We start from the raw sequence: 21,646 nt of genomic DNA on the forward strand, positions 1-21,646 counted from the left end.
AGTTTCTCCTGAGTCGCAGAGCTCCATCACAAGCCACGTCTACTTGAAATCACCCACTGCAGCTTCCTTGGACAGAGATGTTGTTCTCAGACGCATTCGCAACCATAAGCACTTGAGCAAGGTTAAAAGTGCTTTTCAAGCTTTCTTGGGAAGCAGCAGGAGCTCTCCAGAACCTGCTACTAGTCCTACGACCCCTACTTCTAACATCCACCATGAGACATGGCTGCACCAGGAGGACTCTTTCTCCTTCCCTTAGGCTTAGTAACATTAAATCTATTGATTTTGTACTTCTATTATTATGTAGTGGATGAGAAGCACTTCTGTATTAAGCAGCTTTTCTCATAATCTATGCATGTAGCTGCTTTCAACCCATCTCAAAATTTCAATTCTATGATCAAAGGTTTGCACATGTTTTGATATGATGTCGAGAGAGGAAACAGATCACTGAGTGACTCCATGGGGACTTGAATGGTGGTTTTTACTTTGTGCATAAATCCAGGGCATAAAAACAAACCATCTCATCTGATGAAGGAAAAGTGGGGCAAAAAGATTTTACTTTTTATTTCGTTTTTGGTATATAGGGCAAAAGCTTTTTGTTTCCACTTTGCAACCAGTTAAATGGACACAATAATTAGATAACGCGGATACATTTTTAGCAAAAGCAAAATTGATTAGATTAGCATGTTCGTTTTTTTCATTCAAGTTCGAATTTTCATGTGAATTTAGCAAAGTTAGTTAGAGCTACTCCTATTAATTTAGAGTAATTTAGCATTTTGAAAAGTAGAGTAATTTAGCGTTTTGAAAAGTAGGTAAGATATAATAATGCCTCCAGTGATATTTCCCAACATTTCATCATATACTTTTCGGTGTGCTGTTGTTGGCACTTTAAAACAATTATCATGCGCTCAAATTTTTTGCATTTAAAAAAAAAAGCACTTATAAAGAGTTCACAATAATTTTTTAAAGTGCTAATAACATCTCTCGATTCTAAAAAAACAAAACCAAAATGGCTCATAGGATCATAAAGTATTAAAACACTGATCATACGATGGACTATTTTGACACACCCTGACCCAGAAAGTTCACTTGGACCCTGAATCGAGCTGTGCTGGCCGACACCTGGAAGGTGATGAAGCCATACAATGTGGTAAAGTGTAGAAAAAAAAGTGAATAATTTGAACCTAAAAATTTTAAATACCAGAGTGCGTTGTGAGCGGGAGCGAACCCATTTCACACACGATGTCAGAGCATAAGTAAGGTACATGAGTGTGGGTAAGAATCATACCCTCAGAAGTATCCATCAATACTAAGATTCGCCACAGATCATTGTTACATACAAACTCAGCAGCTAAAACCTGGAAGGCACCAAACAGAGAGTGAGTGAGCAATAAAACCAAGCTTCCCAAAGTTATTACCTCTCTAAAAGTAATGCCCATCAATGTAAAACCCGTATCGTTTTCCATAAGACAATACAACATATATACATATATCCAAACCATACTCAGAAATGACCAAAACCACGGTTTGCCATCAACTCCACCATGCATTAATAAGTAGGCCAAAAGAACTTAATCAATACAAAATGATATATCAGTCAGAGTCATCTAATATGACATGTACAACTTATCCATATCTCATCAATCATGGCTAGCATATAAGTCGGAGTCACCTATAATGACCTGTACGACTTATCCATATCTCATCAATCATGCTAGCCAATAGCTCAATAAGTATACCTGCACACGAGTCGGAACCACCTAAAGTGGTCTGTACGATAGGACTGGGTGTAAATAAATACGCTCAAGTGCTACGATTATGTGAAGACTATGCGAATAATCGCGGGTCACCTACGAGTCGGAACCATCTAAAGTGGTCTGTACGACAGGACTGGGCACCTACCTTGGATCCAAGGTGAGCGTAAGGTGCAGGAGATGAACATCACGTGAAGGACTGTGCCCTGGCCACGGGTGTGAGCACTAACACCGGGGTGCAGGTTTATGAGCTATAATATATCTCAACACAATCATACTCACCATCGCTAACATCAACATGTACTCACCTGAAGCTTACCTGGACGTCCGCGGCGTCATATAGCACTTCAAAGCATTCACAGTAGTTAGGTTCAGGTAATATCCATATGAATATTCCATGATGCAATCTAAACCCAAACATTTCATGATATTCCCAAAATATATAATACGGCGTAACATGTACAATCAATAACACCCTACTCCCTAACTATTTACTTTTGAGAGTAATCATCAGTGCTAAGCCCAATTAGACCCTAATTACATTAACTATCATCACTTACCTTTCCTTACTTCAATTTCTTGATTCTTCACGCATTGATTTAAGATCAACATTAATCACCAAATCATAAAGCTAAATCTCACACTTCCCACCAATGTCCCTCACATTGCTCAATTCACTAAACAAGACTATTGTCTCAATTATTTAATCTCATTTATTATATGGCTGCTGCATCTAACGTCTTGTTAGACTGCTTACGTACCCTAAATAGGGATCAAGCCATTCGTAGTTCGAAATGATTAATTGTAGGTAACAAGCATAGATCACTATAGAAGTGCTTATGGAACTATCAATTATATGCCTATGAAAGAAAAAGGCTCACTCACCTGGAGTCCACGCTATGATTATCTTGCACGCACATCGAGACATCACGATTTATCGTCCCTGCCACGAAGTCCAAAAGTGGACGGAAGATGGTCAATTTTATCCACAAAGCCGGCGGGTGCCTAAAACTTCCCAACGTCGATTCGTCGTCTATGGTGGTCCAACGGGGTCAAAGTTGGTTGGGTTTTGCTCCTGGGATGATGGGCTACAAAGCCCAAGTGGTGGCATCGGCCATTGCTTTGCCAATTTGCCGGAAAATCGAAAAGAGTGGCCGGAGCACTATTGATTTTCGTCAACTTTCGTGGCCTCCAACCGCCACATACCATGGTTAATCAAGGTAGTTCTTGGGTGAGTTTTGTAGAAGGGAATGAGAGCTTCAAGATGGTAGTGGTGGCGTCGAAAAACTCCATCGGAGTTGGCTGGAATCGGCCTTGGAAGATAGGTGGTCATGGAGGTGTACGGACGAAAACTCACGGGAAAAGCTCCCAGCTTTTTCCTTTTTATTTTTATTTTTATTTTTATTTTTTATTTTTATTTTTTAATTTTTATTTTTTATTTTTATTTTTTATTTTTTTCTGATTTCTCACTGGTCCTCCACTTCTTTTAATTTGATTGGTCCCTTTTCCTCTTTACTTAAGGCTGATTAGTTAGTCTTCCCACAAGGTGGGAGTTCAAATAATTTAACTACCTTTAAATAACCAACTTCAAACATCCGTAATTATATCGTTATAATTCGGACTTGCAAACGACTTTCGCCTATGCGTTCGTAGTGACAAGTACTACGAGGATATGCTAAAAGAATAAGTCATATGTCACTCTAATCGATGATCAATGAAAGTCAAAGTCTTTGCCTCTAGGGCATTTTCATAAATTCAGGCTTCTAAAATTAATAAAAATGTAAAATTTGGGACGGGTTGTCATATATTTCAACCTTTTTTTTTTTCTTTTTTTTAAGAAGGGTGATGGGATTCGAACTTTAGATTTCTTTTAAAATTATTAAATTAATGGACAAAATTTTCAAAAGATAAAGGAAGGTCCGGGCCACAAGATAAAAAAAAAAAAAAAAAAAACGCTTTCTTTTATCAATGAAACAAAAATGAAAGAAAAATATGTTAAATATGATGAAGAACAATGTGTAATACAACACAACTGCAGAATCTAAAAGTTCGACGGTTAAATCCCGTGGGAATTGATCCGTCCCCATTTGTTCATAATTCGTAGGCATGTCCTCGTCGGGGGGCCAAAAATGCTGACATTTTAGTTTGTCACTTTTTACTTAACAAGCCCGAAGAAGAGAGGAGGCGTAATGCTTGGTTGGAGTTGTTCAACACTGCAGATGATCTAGGTACCTGCATTCTCCTTTTCTCCAAGAACGCTAAGGAATTCTGTAAGCATTGAGGGGCAGGTGTCTCCTTCAATATGATAGTATCCACCCTGCAATTCACATTTTCGCTTATAAGAAGGATCGCATTTCATTCATAACGGAGTGGCATTAAACGTAATCTTTCGCTGTCATTATAGAAGAGGTCACTCACCCTGAGCTTTTTAGCTTTTTCTTCTTCTTAGTGGACTTTGAGTCAGTCTTCTCATCCTCAGAGTCCGAGAGGAACTTTTGCCTGCACATGGAATGTGGTCATTTGGTTACAATCTCGTAACTAAAGATCAGCATCTACATACAAAGAGAAGAGAGAAAGCGAGGCAGAGAGAGAGAGAGGGGTCATACTTCTCACGAGCTGCAAGCAGCTCAACGATGTTGCTTGGAAGCATCCCTCCATTACCCAAAGATTCTTGGTTTGCTTCAGGTTCAGAGGCATCTTGAACACTTACAGACGGCTTTGGAGTTTTCTTGGGTGTTTTCTTTTGGGCCCATTGTCTACGACGTTCTTTTGCTTCACGAACCACCCTATATAAAGTAATATCATTTTCCGTTAAAATTTATTTCTTAGGCAAGTAATGCAAAATGTGGATACCGTAATCTACACCAAGTTTTTATCTACAAATGTTTCACAAATGGGTGCTTCGACCCAAAAAACAGAGAAAAAGAAAGAAAATCGATGACCAGTAACACTTATTGACTAAACTTTTTATTACTCATATCACAGGTACAAAACTTGTCTACATAACATCTGTGTTAGAACATTTTCAGGCTTGCACCAACCTTCAAACAACTCCTCAATCACTCCATGAGGTTACTGCGGTTGGTCGCAGTTGATCACATATAAATACATTCATCATTCGATATTGCAGAAAGCAGTTTTTTCAGTACATTGCCAGGTAATATACCAGACAACACAAAGCGTCAAACTTCTTCCAGCCTTAGAAACATATAAACACGGGAAAAAAAACTATCAGATAGGAATTCAACCACAGAACTTCGATGTGATCCCGCGAATTCATTTATCTATTCCATTTAATAACACGATTTCAAGCCTATCACTTTATCAAGAAGCATAAGAAAAAGAAACATAATTTCGTATGTGCTCTGACTAGAGAGAATTGAGAGAACACTACAAAGAATCCCAAACAGAATTCCGAATTTCCGAAATTTTTCGGGCTTTTCGTCTTTTAAAATCAAGCCACGCAGCACAAGTTTATCATTTTCATAAGAACACAGTCCAGCTCAATCCAATGAATTTAATTTCCAACATTTATAAAGCAACAAACCGAAACCTTAAAAAATCAAAACATTGTTTAGCAAATAGAGCAAGGTGAACCCACCTGGCTTTGTGCTCTTTCTGGAGCTTGTTAAGTTCTTGGTCTTGTTGTACTCCCTGTAACCATTAACAACGTACGAACAAAGTTCAGAACTTTATGGCCGGAAATAAAACATGAACTTTCAATTTTCCCCAAAGAAATTACCTGATCGGCCGTGAGCTCCTCCGGCGCGTCCGAGTCGTAATCTTCTCCGTTCGACATCGGATTCCAACCCCTCTTTGTGTCGGGAGAATTTCAGGAGCGTCTAGGGTTTATGGTTTAAGACCTTAACCTACTCGAAGAAGACGATGCTGGTTGTGCAACTTTCGGGTCATGGATGAGTAGGTAATCGAATTCGAGTTAGTATTGGGCTGGGCCTTGGGCTTGACTCTTATGGGCTAAACAACACTGGCCCAAAATTATTGTGATAATAAAGGGGGTGGGTCTTTTTTTAATTGGAGCGATATAGTTTCATCACCTTAAACAACCAATTACAAGGGTGCCAGATGAGTATATATGTTCTAGTAACCAATTTCTTAATATGAAGGTAATTAGCATAAAACAAAAATAATTTTTGAACCCCTATACGGCCACCATAGAAACCACACTTCTAAAACGAGGAGTGGGTCTTAAATGCTGTTTAAATGCAATTTTAGAAGTCAGTAAATGTGAGATCAACACAATTGTCAAATTCTCTAAATTCTATAGGTTTTGACCAACTAGCTACCCATCTAGTTGTATTTTCACTTGAAATGTTGAAAGAGGTCTCAAGTTAAATTCTCCTCTTTGAATCGAATTTTATTTCCTCTTAGGGATTACGATAGGTTTACTATCTTTACGAGCTTTGTATAGTTTTATGTTACGTAAATTATATGATCCTTTTTTGTACTTTGTGTCACCGAGTTTTGTTCTACAATGGGAAAGAGGAATCTTAGAATAAATGTTGAAAATAATTTGGAATGTATTTAGAAAAATATTTTTCATTTAAAAAAAAAAATCTTATGTACTTAAAGGTAATTTCATATTATGGTATATAATTATTGAATAATTAATTTTTATGTGGAGTATTCTAATAATATGTGGGCTGCTAACTTAAAAACTCACCCCATCATATAAGTGGATTAGCTTGAACTTGTATCAAGCTGGACTCGTTAAAGAAATAAAAACACTAAGTCAAAGCTCCATAAAATTCAAATAAACAACTTAAACATTATGATATTCGGCTTTGCTTAGCTCAGTCTATTTTTTTGGCCATATCAATTGAACACCGAAAAAGAGTGGAGTGTCTTTAATTAAATGTGGATTGCTAATAAAAAACTCATCATTATATAAGTGGATTAGCTTCAACTTGTGTCAAGCTGGACTCGTTAAAGAAATAAATCAAGCTAAATCAAAGCACGATAAAATTCAAATAAACAAAACTTTAACACTACGATATTCGGTTTTTGATAAGCTTATATTTATATATATTTTATATCAAATTCACTTGTCTTTTCTTAGTTAGTTCTTATATTTTTGAGTTATTTACTTTGTTTTTGTGTTTTGTAGGATTTGTCAAGCAAAGAAAAGAAAAATAGCACAAGTGGGATTTTAAATAATAAATTCGTCAAAACTGCCTGTGCAGGTCAGCTGACTTTGGAAGCAAGTTGTGGACAGCTCAGAATGAATTAGAGAATGAGCCATATATGCTTGGAAATCTACGGATGTCTATTTTGTGGAGCATTTCACGGATTACTAATATCATTTTTCTAGAAGAAGTTATGGTCATTTTAACACTAAAAGGTTCTCAAGAGGCTGAGCAGTTTGTAACTGACAAGAAAACATTGAAAGCAATAAATCTAATAAATCTAGCAGCCAAAACTGATGCAATTAAGAACAAACCAGCTGACACCTATTCAAATATCAGAGGAAATGGAATTAAAGATGAGGATTAAGAGGTAGTAATTGGCATAAAGGCTACCCAAGGAGTTACAATTGTTTTACCATTTCCTCTCAGTTATTATCATCACTAGATGGCTATTAGTCGGTGAGTTAAGGAGAAGAAAATGATGCAGCAAGAATTGGTTTAAAAGTAGCGTTGGGGAAGGAAGTAAAAGGGAAGCCTCAGTCGATTTCTTTCGATTCTATTTTCTCAAACTGATGTCTATCTTTTGTTTTAACTTAAGGATTGTGTAACTAAATTTTTAGTAGTTAGGGGCTGTTTGAAGCCCTGAATATGATTGCAAGTTTGTTATGACATTTCGTTTGAATTACTTTTATGAACGGATGAAAATTGATTCACTACTTGTCTCATTGATGAATTCTTTATGTGTTTTCTATGGATGCATACTTAGTAAGCATATCTTGGATTCTAATGCTATGAATATATGTGTGCCTGCCCTTGTCGAATGAGGACCTACATATGTTCTAGAGTAGTACTTGTTAATTGCGATTAACATGTGAACCAATTTCTAGGATAAGTAAGACAACGCCAGTACTTACGATACCTTGTGATGACTCAAACTCTTTTTGTTCTTAATGATTTCTACTTGTTAAATCTATGAACATGCCATTCTAGATTGCATGTTAGGGACTAAGTTAAGTTGAAAACGCCATTCTCTTAACATACTACATAAAAACGAGTAATAGGTTAAGTTCTAACATTGAGCCAACTTGAGCATCTTCATCCGGAAATAGAAGGAATTTGAATGAAACATAACATGTTTGCATGATTATTTGGTGATGGATAGCAATTCCCCTAACTCGTTTTTCTTAATTTGCGAACTACTTAAAATCTGTTTTTGTCCTGTTTTTGTTTGATTTAATTTAAATATCAAATCAACTTCAAAAATCCCAAAAATTTGTGTGAGTGTAGCTCTGTGTGTCTAGTATCTACATATAAAATTTCGTAGACTTTAGATAAGTGTAAGTTAGTCTAATAATTATTTTTCGGTGGCTGGTCAGTAGGGACAACAGTCCAGTTTTTGTGACATTTTAAGTAGTTAGATAAAATAATCTTCTGCGGGAAAGACCCTTATTTTCATATGCTACAATTGACCAATCTTATTGTTAATAAGGAAAATTAATAGGACATTTGTGTGCTACTTTGTGGTGTGTTTTTAATCCTATCAGTTTTGCTCAGCTCGTTTATTATTTTTGGCCATATCAATTGAAACACTGAAAAAGAGTGGAGTATACGTATTTAATTATATATGGGGTGCTAATAAAAAATCTCATCCCATTATATAAGTAGATTAGCTCGAACTTGTATCAAGTTGGAGTCGTTAAAGAAATAAACCAAGCTAAGTCAAAGCTCGATAAAATTCAAATAAACAAAACTTAAAACACTATGATATTCGGCTTTGCTCAGCTCGTCTCCATACTTTCTGGCCATATCAACTGAAACACCGAAAAAAGAAACATTATCCCACATGTTTTGTAGTGTTTAACACGCAATATGATTAAAATTGGTTGAATCAGATTATAATTTCCACTTTGTATTTCCTAAACAGTATGCGCCCACAATTGTCAACCAAGTTAAATCTGATCATGCAAATTGCATAAGCCCGTCTGTTTTACACGTACGGCGATGTCGATACTCGTCATGCAAATTACACCATTCCCATCCATACCTGATATAAATATTATCTTACCTCGGTGAAACAGTTCTTAATTTTGTATTAGCGATGATTAATTAACGTGTAGTTTTCTGGCATGCACTAGTGCTTTGGCACCGACTTCACTCCAACGATCAAAGAATACAGCTTTATCTATTAAGCAGATTATCTGTCTTTGAACCATATTTTTATTTGTAATTTGACAACTGATTGAAAACGACGTTAAGTCCCAGCCAAGAGAGGTACACACAAAGTTGTAGTACGTAAACAAGGGAACTAACGTTTTGAAGAAGTCGTTGAACCAGCTCCAACGGCTGTTTGGTAATATTTACTTTGGTAATATCTACTTCTTTATTATTGCTAATGGATTTGGCACCCGAGACCCCCATATATATATATGCGGTTGACTAGCTGGTATTTTGATTAGGGAGTGGGTATACAGATGTCGCTGTAATTGTTTACATTAAGTTTTATTTATTTATTTATTTGGATAGTACTTACATTCCTTACTTGAAGGAATGAGCTTATTCCCTCTATGCAAATAATGTATACCCATGCTACAAATTTTATAATCGGAATCGTTCAATTTTTTATCTTCATTTGAAGTTCAGCTCCACAAAATATCATTTGAATCGGAGATCATTTAGTCATTGAAATGTATAGGGTGAATCAACGGTGTAGGTACCAAGTAACACATTCATGATGAACCATTCATTTATTTGGTGCGTTTGGATGTGTCAATGATTTTTCGATTCGAATGATATTTGGTGCGATCTTCAAATGATGATGTTGGAAGACTATAAATAAATTCGAAAGGACATGTGTACCTTTTATGTGGAAGCTTGAATCTCAACACACTCCTACAAACACAAACAACTGCTCTGACCCTCTGTGCACGTCTAGAACCTCGCAGGTCGTCGGATTGGTTACGGTATGTCAAGTTGCCCCTTGGCTTTCGCCTCCCAAGACCTAGAGCTGAAAGTGATAGCTCTAAAGTCCTAACTAGAATATTTGAACTGTGGAAAAGCTTGTGTTTCTTGTGTTGTCTCTCTTCCCCAAAGCCTCCTTATATAGTGGTTGGGAAGAATATACAAAGACTGAAAACCCATGAAAATCCTAAGTATATTCTAATATGAATATCTCTTGATTTTCATCTAATTATCACATAGATAATTAGGAGGTTAATATCCTCATGTGGGTGGAATATCCTTTGACATTTATTTATCCCATAAGATAAATCCTACACATCCCACTCACACACATAGGGTGTGGCATAGTCTCAATCAACACACTTAGTTCACATCCATTCTAGTCTATCTCTTCATATAGGAAATGGAACACGCGAACTTGCTAGAAAGAACGTACATAACCAGGAGCACTACCATTAAGCTATCACTAAACTAACAGCAGTGCATCACTCGGAAGTTCATCGCTTTATGCCTTAGACTGTTCGTCACACACCAAACTTGACATTCTTTATCCCTCATTATGAAATTAAAAAAAAAAATGTCATGTCTCACAAGTATCATGTATCCATGTCTTATGTTTGATAACAAATATCAAAAGACACCGCACAGCTAATGAATCACATGACTTGGTGTTTTCTTTGAACTGTCTTCCTTAAACTCTCATGTCAGTCTAATTTGATTTAACTACTTGCCCAGACATGCCTCTTGGGACAGTAGCTAACTTGACTGTCTTAGATAAACGTGCTAAAGTAGCGATCATTAAACCTCATCTTTCTATCATAGACTTTAGTTCAAAGGGCATAAGGGTGGAATTGTATAGATTCCTTGTGGTTCACACAATGATTGAAGTAGGGATCAATTCATCATTCCCACTATCAATCGGTTATAGCACAAGTTATGGTGTATCCTCATTTTAATGAGTGTGTCACATGTCCATTGGCACCCACCTAGATAGTAGATACTCATATCTGGCTTTACAAGCTTCAGCATGAAACAAATCTCATGTTCGACTTCTGTTAAGTCTCATCTTAGACATTTCTAAGGCGATGTTTACCTTGTGCATATTGGTACGTTCAACATACACGTGTCCGGTCTCTCAGTCCAATGCGTTGAGGACACAAATGTCTGATCCTACTCGTTATCTCAACACCAAGGTGAATCGTTCGTGTGAAAAACCGGTTCTAGCTTGGTGACACTCATAAAGATGTGTAAATAATCATTTCAAAAATAAATAAATATGAAATGAAAAACTTCAATGCCTATTTATTCAATAATAATGTCAAATACAAAGAAAAACACATTAAACCCTACATAAACCCAAATTCTTTACATGAGTCAAAAACGAGCTTTTAATTATGGGTTTAGCCATGGGATGAGTGAGCATATTATTGGTCGAGATATGTTTCAACACTACTTCACCCTTGGTAACCTTGTTCCTAAAGAAATAATATTGTGTATCTATGTGCTTAGATTTGCCATGATACTTAGGATTTTTAGTGTATGCTAAAGTTGAAGTACTATCACAGTAGACAAGAACAACTTCTTGAGCATAAGCCGTAACTCCCATATGTCGTGGAAACCTCCTAAGCCAAACAACTTCTTGAACAATTGATCTAAGGGCAACATATTCTGACTTCATTATGGACAGAGCAATCCAAGTTTGCTTCTTGCTACACCAAGAAACAATTCCACCTCCAAGGACAAAAGCATAACCTGAGGTGGACTTGTGTTTATCTCTGTTGCTTGCCTAGTTTGCATCACTATATCCTCTCAACTTAGATCCCCTTCTTGGTAACATAGGGCTAAATCTTTTGTTCCTTGGAAGTATTTCATAATCCTTTTGACGACTTGCCAGTGAGCTTGTCTAGGATTACTTTGATAGCAACTTACCACTGCAGAGGCATAGGGGACGTTTGCCATTTGTTTTTTCTCTTTCTTAGTCTTTAGACACTGTTCTAAGGACAATATCGCGCCTTCTTCCATAGGAGTGTCTATGAGTTTGGAGTTCTCCATCTTAAATCGTTCAAGTACCTTCTTAATGTAAGTCTCTTGAGCCAAACTTAGAAGTTTCCTTGAGCGATCTCTTGTGATCTTAACTCCAATCACATAATGTGCTTTACCCATATATGTCATCTCAAAATGGGATGACAACCACGCTTTCGTGGTTTCTGTGGAGGTTTTGTCATTTCCCACTATTAGAATGTCGTAAACATACAAAGAAAGTATGAGAATACTTTTTCCAGATTTCTTAAGATACATACAGTGGTCTTCTTTAATCATCTCAAAACCAAATTAAGTGATTGAATTATGGAATCTAATGTTCGACTGTCTAGACGCTTGCTTAAGGCCATATATGGAACGTTTTAGGTGGCAAACTTTGTGCTCTTGTCCCTTGGCCTCGAAGCCTAGAGGTTGATCCATGTATATCTCTTCGTCTAGTTCTCCATTGAGAAATGTTGTCTTAACATCCATATGGTAAAGTTCCAAATCTAGTTGAGCAACAATAGCTAAAATGAGGCGAATAGAGGCAAACCTCACCATAGGGGAGAATGTTTCTTTATAGTTTACACCCAATTGCTGAGTATCCTTTCGCCACAAGGTATGCCTTATATTTGTCAATTGAACCATCCGCCTTGCGTTTGATTTTTAAAACCCACTTGTTTCCAATGGTTTTACACCCAGGCTAAAGGTTAACTAACTCCCAAATAGTATTTTTGTCCAGAGAGCTCATCTCTTCCTCCATTGCAATTATCCAATTTTCTTCGGCTGTTGAAGACAATGCTTCTTTGTAAGAAGAAGGTTCGTCTTTCTCTGAAGGTATGCAAATGTAGGCCTCCCCATCAACCTCAAAACGACGTTTGGGAAAGTGGCATCTCTTGCTTCTTCGAACTGTGTGACCTTGAATTTCAAAGGGTACAGCTCCCATCATTGGGCGTATTCTCTTGAGTGTTTATGGATACATTACTCCCACTGGGTTGTGCACTCTCACTCGGATCAAGTCATCCTACATTATATTCAATGACCATCAGATTGGAAATTAGTTCCCCTCATTCACTTAAAGATGTTACGAGTTCTTCATCTTTTTCCAATTCATAGAGATCAATGTTTTTGATAGTATCGCCAAGTTTTGGGAAGTCATTCTCTATGAATTCCATATCATGTGAATCAATCTCAGTTCTCTCTCCATCTGGATGTTCACCATACATCATATAACCTTTCGAGTTTTCACAATATCTTATAAAGATATGTTTACTTGCTCTAGGACCCAACTTTCTAAACTTATTTGTGATTGTGAACAAATCCAACATAGCCCCAAGGACGCAAATTACCCAGATTGGGTTTTGCATTATTCCAAAGTTCGTATGGGGTTAAGAGAACCGTCTTTAAAGGCACACAGTTAAGTATATACGTTGTAGTCAATAATGCATCACCCCAGAAAAATATGGGGAGATTTGCATGCACCATCATAAACCTGACCATGTCTAATAAAGTTCTGTTTCTCCTTTTAGCAACACCATTTTGTTGTGGCGTGTAAGGAACAAAAAGTTGTCTGCGTATCCCCTTACTTTCACAAAAAACCTTGAATTGGTCAGACAAGTACTCGCGTCCACAATCAGTGTGAAGAGCTTTTATAGTATTCCCTTTTTGATTCTCAACCTTAGTTACAAAGCATTTGAAACAATCTAAAGCTTCATAGAGATGAGCGATCGAGTACACATAACCATATCGTGTGTAATCATCAATCAAAGTCAGAAAATAAGGGCGCCATGACGGGCCTTCACACTCATTGGTCCATAAATGTTAGAGTGAATTAACTTTAACGGTTGAGTAGCTTGAACAGCCTTTCCAAAAGGTTTTCTAACTGTTTTGCCAGCTAAACAAGGATTACATACACGCATATTGACATTAGTAAGTGACCCCAACAAGCTTTCTTTAACTAACCTTGTCATTCTATCTTGCCTATATGCCCTAGTCTAGCATGCCATGTTTCAGAATTAATATGTTTAATAACATTTACTAAAGAAGTATAAGAACAAGAATCAATCAAATCCACGCAAACAAAATCATTCTTTATTGAACCATATCCAATTTCAACTTGATCCAAAACAATATCCTTCGTATAAAAGTGCAGTAACTGAAAGTAAATTAAATTGCATTCCAGGGGTGTGCAAGACATCATGCAGAAGTAATTGACACCCAATGCTTAGTTGAAGTCAATATGAACCAACTCCCAAAGCTTCTATACCACTTCCTTCACCTACGTACTCCCAGTGTGACTTTGCTAGGAAAGCGTTGATAATTTTCGAACCCTCTTTTATCTCGCGTCACATGCTTGGTTGCTTTTGTGTCTACAATCCAATTGTCGGACGTGTGAGCAACATGTATATGCGAACATACACAAATAATGACAAATTTAGGGTTAGGGATTACCTTTCTATTTGGCTTCGTGCAATTACGAGTGAAGTGTCCTTTCTTTTTACAGTTAAAGCACATTGACTTGGATTCGTCTTTCTTGCCACGTTTACCTCTGTGGGCCTTGATCTTATTAGAATGGGAGCAAGCTTTGCATCATTTTTCTCAGACTTGGTCTTACCCTTTCCCTTGAACTAGTTACCCTTTTCAGACCCACCTTAAGTTAAAAGGGCAGTACTTTAGGTCGCTACTAAGCGCTTACCTTCCGGTTCAACATGACTCGAGATATCATGAAAGTTCTTAATCTGATCATCGTGTGTCATGATTTATTTAAGGGTATCCCACTAGTCTAGGAGGAACCTAATCACAACTTGGACTTACTGTTCATCAGTGAGGATACTCCCAGCAGCTTTCAAATCTCGTATCATGCTGGACATTTTCCTAAGATGTTCAAATACATAGTGCTTAGGATTCACCCTGTAAACCTTAAACTTCAACACTAGACTTCTCAGCTTAGTAGTTGAGGTTCTACCAAAAGAAAATTTCAGCTGGTCCCACATCTCCTTGGTGGTGGTTGAGTACCCTTCAGACTCACCAATAAGATCATTATGCATGCTGCTTAACATAATAAAGCACACACTTTAATCTTTCTTGAACCAAGATTCATAAGACCTTACTCTAGCCGTAAGCTGAGCTACAGTGGTTCTATCTTTCTCAAGATCAGGCTTATCCATCGAAGCTTCCAAAGGTTCCAAGAGCTCTTGTTCATTGAGAAGATATTGGATCTTCCTATGCCAAATATCATAGCTGGTTCCAACCAGCGTTTCTCCTTTGGTCAAATCAATAACATTTTTGGCAACCATTTCTTTCTACAAGAGTGAAATAATTTTGACATTATTAATTATACTTCTTACATTTATTTATTTTAAAAACTCATGAGAAAATATTTCACTTTTTCTTCTAGGTTGAAATTGAAAAATCCACTAAGTTGTTCGTAATTACCATTCAATTCTAAGAGTCAAGATCCTATTTTCTAATTATTTTCGAAATAAATCTAATTTAAACATTCTTATGTTTTAAGCATATCCATTTTTTCATGCAACATCCAATTGAGTGCACAACGATTAGCGTTTTTAGACAATGGGCTCGACATTTGGGCCTCCGTAAATGCGGCTAGGTTAAATCTGGAAGGGGTGGCAGCATGAAGCTTTTAAAAACCGAACCTCTTTGACACCCAAAGTATCTCCTTAAAGATTTTTCCTAGACATCACATCAAATAAGAGGTAACCATTAGTGAACCCCAGTCTAATTTGATTATTTTTTATTAATTAGCTAATCTTTTTTTTTTTTTTTTATTTTTAATATTCTCCTAAAGAATATTCCTTTCTAATTTAAAATGCTCAATCAACATGAGCACATTTGATCGATATTATCTCTTTTTGATTTTCCTAAAATCTTGGCATGTCTTAAGACATTTTTTAAAGGTTAATTAAGAACATTTCCTTAATTTTAGTAAATTAAAAACGTCTCTAATACCAAACCTAAATATACACTCATGTAGGTAAGTGAACCATAATGATTCACTTGTTAGCTGTGTCAAAAAAACATGGCCCACGCGCCGCCCAAAGCGGCGGTGCAAAATTATTATTATTGTTATTATTATTTTAAATAATTAATTTAATATTGCGCGAACCCACTCGCCGTGGATGACGCGTGACACACATTGTCAGCCTTCTGGTGGTTCGATGCCGTTCTTTTGACCTCCGTTGGATTGAACTCCTTGAGATGAATCCAACAGTGTAGCTAACATCCACAAAAACCTAGTGATGTACTTAGGCTGAGAGTGGAAGAGATGAACCATTGTTCATCATTTTCTTCCGAAAAATCTGAAATTTTTCACTCTCGCGAGGCCTATTTACAGAGGCCATAACTTAGCGAATATGCATCCGTTTTATGCGCATTTTATGTCGTTAGAAAGATCAGATTACCATCTACAATTAAGTTCTTTGATGAAATCCGAAAACAACTCTAACCTCACGAAAAAAAGGGTCGTAAAAACCTTGAAAAAATTTGTTTTTCATGCTATTATGAAACTAGGGTTTCAATTATCTCTCTACCCACTTGATTTTTCTTTACCAAATTTTAAACATAATCTCATATGAATGTAAAGAACATAACCCAAGCATTAAAACCAGAAAAAATAAGCATGGCAAAAACGAAAATTTTAAAGACAAACATTCATGGCATATTCATATATATATATATATATATATATATATATATATATATATATATCTCATGCTTTCATGTGAGGAGTGTGTGAGTGGCTCTGATACCATTGTTGGAAGACTATAAATAAATTCGAAAGGACGTGTGTATCTTTTATTCGGAAGCTTGAATCTCAACACACTCCTACAAACACGAACAACTGCTCTGATCCTTCATGCATGTCTAGAACCTTGCAGGTCGTCGGGTTGGCTATGATATGTCAAGTTGCCCCTTGGTTTTTGCCTCCCAAGACCTAGAACCGAAAGTGATAGCTCTAAAGACCTAACTAGAATATTTGAACTATGGAAAAGCTTGTGTTTCTTGTGTTTTCTCTCTTCCCCAATGCCTCCTTATATAGTGTTTGGGAAGAGTGTACAAATACTGAAAAGCCCATGAAAATCCCAAGTATATTCTAATATGAATATCTCTTGATTTTCATCTAATTATCACATAGATAATTAGGAGGTTAATATCCTCATGTGGGTGGAATAATATTTATTTCTCCCATAGGATAAATCCTACAGATAATGAGTAAATTGAACGTTCCGATCATTGAGTTTATATGCTCAAGATATTCACAAATGTAAAGATATGTGCATCCCCCTTACAAGGGAGATGCAAGTATTATTCTTATAATTTTTTTTTATAGAAAAGTTGATATACACCCAGATGTATCAATGTATTTTAGGAAAAATCTAAATTTTTTATTTTGTTTATAAATTAAACCTTTTGATCAAAATTACAACTATGCAAACTTTCCTTCTTTGATTAGGTCATGATTTCTCATTTCTTTTTATACCATGTTTACCCTCCACATATGTCTAATTTATTGTAGAGATAGACTCTATCAAAGTGAGACTCTCCATAGACTCTTTTAGGGGTGAAAAATTTTACCATAAACCGATTTACCTGACCGAACCATACCGATCGGCTCATAATGGTATGATATAGTTTTGGCATTTTTTCATAATCGGTTGGCATTTTACCAAACCAACAATTAATGACATGACTTTGGTAATTGATTTTGTATGCCGGCGGCATGCCATAGCTACCAATATATATATATATATATATTCTATTTAGATATTTTAGGTATTTTTTACATGCTTGACTGTGGACTCCTTAGTTTTAGGGTTTAAAAAATATATGTATATGTATATGATTCATGCCATAATAAATATAGAAAATATTGTTAACAAAATTGATAACATGATGATTACTGATACTATATACACACATACATACATAATACATACATACATATATATATATATATATATATGATTTTGAATGTATATGCGTTGCTTATGTTTAGAACGATGGAGTCTAGCCAAACAACTGCTAATGCACAACATGGATTAACCCAAAATGAACCACACAATGCAACCGAACAAGCACCCCAATCTGAAAATCAAAATGAGCCCTTGGAACTGGAAGATAGAGAGGAAGAAGTGGAAACCACCGATTGTGCGATTTACCAACCAAACCAGCCAATAATTTTGGTTGAACCGATTTTTGGCAACCACAAGAAGACGGTTGGCTAACGATAACTGATTTTCGGTAATTATGTATATGTGGCTGGCAGGTGGCACAAGGAATTTGGCACAGTTTGCCTACCAAACCCAGCCCTAGACTCTCCCACTCTAACATCTCTGCCATCTCATGTTTTTGGCACAATGATTTATAATATTGGCACGGAAATTGTGCAAAAAACATATGGTGGCAGAGAGTTCATAGAGAGTTCTACTTTTGAGAAAATCTCCTTATTAGCATATATTTCTCTTCATTGTATTAACCATTATTTAGTTTTTGGATAAGTTTAATGCTATGTTTTGTAAAAAGAAATTAACGTTCAAGTAAAAAAATTACGAATTGCAGTTAATTAAGTTCTAATTTTCTTTACCATTTAATTTTATATTTATTATTAAGGGCAAAATAGTCATACAAATAAGAAATAAATACAAAGTTAGGATTGAAATCGAATCACATAAACGTTAGGTTAAAATAAAAGTTGCTATTTTGATTAGGCCTAAATTAATTAAGAGACACTATTTTTAACTGAATCGAGTGAGAGTGGTATGCCGATGTGGAATGAGGATCCTCTTCGGATTCTCTTTGTGAGGATCTCGAGCATCATCCAATTACATCCGTTCATCATATATTGTGCGACCAGAAATCATTGTAAATTTTTTATTTAAAATTAAATATAAATAATACTTGACGAAAACTGACTGCATAATGTACGATGAACATATGTGATTGGAGGATTCTGTTGACTTGTATAGTTTCCTATAATTTAGGATTTCCTAGTTTAGGATGGATCCTGTGTAATTTGGGAGAAATCTCTTTGTAATCTCCTGTAATTATTCTTCCCTATTTGATTAGGCTTAAGATTGTATATTATATCTCTTCCTGAGAAGAATAAACATATCATTCAAAGCATTCTCTTTTGATTCTCGGAATCCTCACAAAGAGAATCCAAAGAGGATCCTCATTTGGCGATGCGATTGATGCTTCGCTGGTGTATGATACAATATAGTAAACGGATTACGAATAATCACCCTTGAAGGGTTCTAGTGCTCCAAACGTTTAGGAGAAACTCTCGATTTTCTATTAACCCTAAAAATGTTTAAATAGTCTATATGTGAAAGGTAAATAAAATGAGAAATTACAAAATTTCCAAAACGATCCATAGAACTTAAAATTCATCTTGACCTACTAAACATCGATAAAATGCCAAAAATCTTTGGTCGTGGCAAAAGCGCCATTCAGGATCACCTCATCGTTTATTTTTATTTTCAACCCAAATCTGACACCAAAAAGTATTTTCCGGAAAGGTATTCTCCGTGAAAACACTATTTATGCGAGAAGTTTGCTTTCGACCCTTCATCCCTATACTAGTGGGATAAAGTGCCCTACGCATATTTGAAATAGACATCCCACATTCGTACAATATACATCCCACATTCATACACAATACTATGTGCTGTTCAAACCAATTACAAGCGGTTTGTTCATTGTGATTCCTAAGGACTTCCTCCTAATTTTTCTAGCAAATGATATTATCTACACTAATGAATAGAAGAATGGGCTAAGCTTCACACTGAGCTAGCCATAATAATGTGGTTCAAATTCACCCTTGCGTGAGAATCAAATATAAGACTTTTCATACTATGTGCTGTTCAAACCAATTACAAGCGGTTTGTTCATTGTGATTCCTAAGGACTTCCTCCTAATTTTTCTACAAGACTATATTATCTACACTAATGAATGGGAGAATGGGCTAAGCTTCACACTGAGCTAGCCATAATAATATGGTTCAAATTCACCTTTGCGCAAGAATCAAACCTAAGACTTCATTTATAAGTAAAGAAAAACACCACTGGACCGTAGTACTAAGTAACAATTTTCTCCTAATTAAATTGCCACTTTTTTAAAATGGATAGAAACAAAATAATGTTTACAGACTAGATGATCAGATATCAGTCTGCAGGATCACTCTCAGTCTCAGAACAAATTTCTGAAGTCATACTCTCTCCAATCACGCCTCACGATTGCCACTTGCCATGCAGATTAACATTTTTTTGCATCAGATTCTCACAAGCAATAATATTATATCCATACCTTGCAATGCATATATGATATATAAGGAATATAGTTAATGACGTAGTAAACATTTTACATGTAAAATATTTTTATGACATGTTTACTAATCCATGACGGAAATTAAAAAAATAAGTTGAGATTCATGTGTTTACTGCTCATTAAGGAAACTAAACAAAAATAGGGTCCACACGAAATAAGAAATATTATTTCTCAAGTTGGAGGTATTGGATTCTTACGAGGAGTTGGTATTCCAATTATGGGAGGGGTATCAAGGTGAATCGGTTCTGGTAAGAAGGCAACCGCTGAGATCTAGAGGATGGGGCAGTGAACATGGAGGGTGAGTTCTGGTGGTGAATTGGTCAGAAAGTATGATAAAGTCTAGGAATGTAAATCACAGCCAAAAATCCATAAATCAATGAAAACCTTGAGAAATAGGAATGTACGTAGTCCAGTGTTGCATCTAGCTCCAACACGAACTTTGTAGAGAAAGGTTTCAGGGCGGATCGAGAGGTTGGTGACACTCTAGAAAGGAGGTTAGGGTTTTTCTTTTATCTGTACTAGTAGTGGAGTGGCTTGCTACTTTCAATAAGAAAAGGAAAATTGAGCAAGACCGTATTTTCTTTTGTAGAATTTTCAGGTCGACGGGCTGAGGGCCCACTCCAACAACACCGATACTGTCACCACTTAACCACCTGCACAATCCTCAGGTGTGGAGTTTTATCACAAAAGGCCTCGATGTTAGTTAGAGAGGGGTATTTCTATTTAAAGCACTATTCTCTTCTCCCTCTGTCCGATGTGGGACTGGGGGTTCCAACACTCCCCCGCACGTGAGACCCCACTTATGGGTCACACGTGAATTTCCACACATCGGCAACCACGTAGAGCCATGTCAGGACTCACCCAATCACGTGGGGCCAATGGGGACCCACCCAAACACGTGGCATCTTTGGCCTACGTGGACAATCACGCGGGGCCAACGGGGACCCACCCAATCACGTGGCAGTACGGGCCCGCCTCTTGGCTCTGATACCATGTAGAATTTTCAGGTCGACGGGCCGAGGGCCCACTCCAACAACACCGATACTGTCCCCACTTAACCACCTGCACAATCCTCAGGTGTGGGGTTTTATCACAAAAGGCCTCGATGTTAGATGTTAGTTAGAGAGGGGTATTTCTATTTAAAGCACTCTTCTCTTCTCCCTCTGTCCGATGTGGGACTGGGGGTTCCAACATCTATCCGGGTACAATCATAGCCCCATTCATTCGTTGAACCTTGATGCGGAAAAAAAAGGGCCGCGGTCGAACTCTAATTTTGGAAAAAAGTCGAGGCCCTCCAGACCCCGGGGGGAGGAGCTGTAGAGAAGGCAACTGTCCTCGCCCGATTGGCTGGGCGGTTGACCCCTATTCAAGCTGTGACATCCTCTGTGCCAATCTACACTATGCAAACCATTGGGAGAAGGCACGCTG

At 36.8% G+C, this 21,646-nt stretch overlaps 1 protein-coding gene across 1 annotated transcript; it reads right to left on the reverse strand.

The window, feature by feature from the left end:
- Positions 1-3,731: 3,731 nt before the first annotated feature.
- LOC103965184 lies at positions 3,732-5,654 on the reverse strand. Its single transcript, XM_009378199.3, has 5 exons — positions 5,494-5,654; positions 5,353-5,405; positions 4,358-4,537; positions 4,170-4,250; positions 3,732-4,068 (listed from the first exon to the last, which is right to left on the reverse strand). The coding sequence occupies exons 1-5, from the start codon at positions 5,548-5,550 to the stop codon at positions 3,900-3,902; spliced, it is 540 nt and encodes a 179-aa protein (XP_009376474.2). The 5' UTR covers positions 5,551-5,654; the 3' UTR covers positions 3,732-3,899.
- Positions 5,655-21,646: the final 15,992 nt, after the last annotated feature.

This window comes from the organism of the source record quoted next, unplaced genomic scaffold, assembly GCF_019419815.1.
Source record: "Pyrus x bretschneideri cultivar Hongxiangsu unplaced genomic scaffold, Pyrus_bretschneideri_v1 Contig8, whole genome shotgun sequence".
Classification (NCBI taxonomy): domain Eukaryota; kingdom Viridiplantae; phylum Streptophyta; class Magnoliopsida; order Rosales; family Rosaceae; genus Pyrus; species Pyrus x bretschneideri.

Excerpts from the sequence above, each read along its gene's own strand:
- LOC103965184 (XM_009378199.3), bottom strand. The coding sequence starts at position 5,550 with ATGTCGAACGGAGAAGATTACGACTCGGACGCGCCGGAGGAGCTCACG. Across the intron at positions 5,406-5,493 it reads AGGAGCTCACGGCCGATCAG|GGAGTACAACAAGACCAAGA; the intron begins GTAATTTCTTTG and ends TAATGGTTACAG. Across the intron at positions 4,251-4,357 it reads CTGCTTGCAGCTCGTGAGAA|GCAAAAGTTCCTCTCGGACT; the intron begins GTATGACCCCTC and ends TTCCATGTGCAG.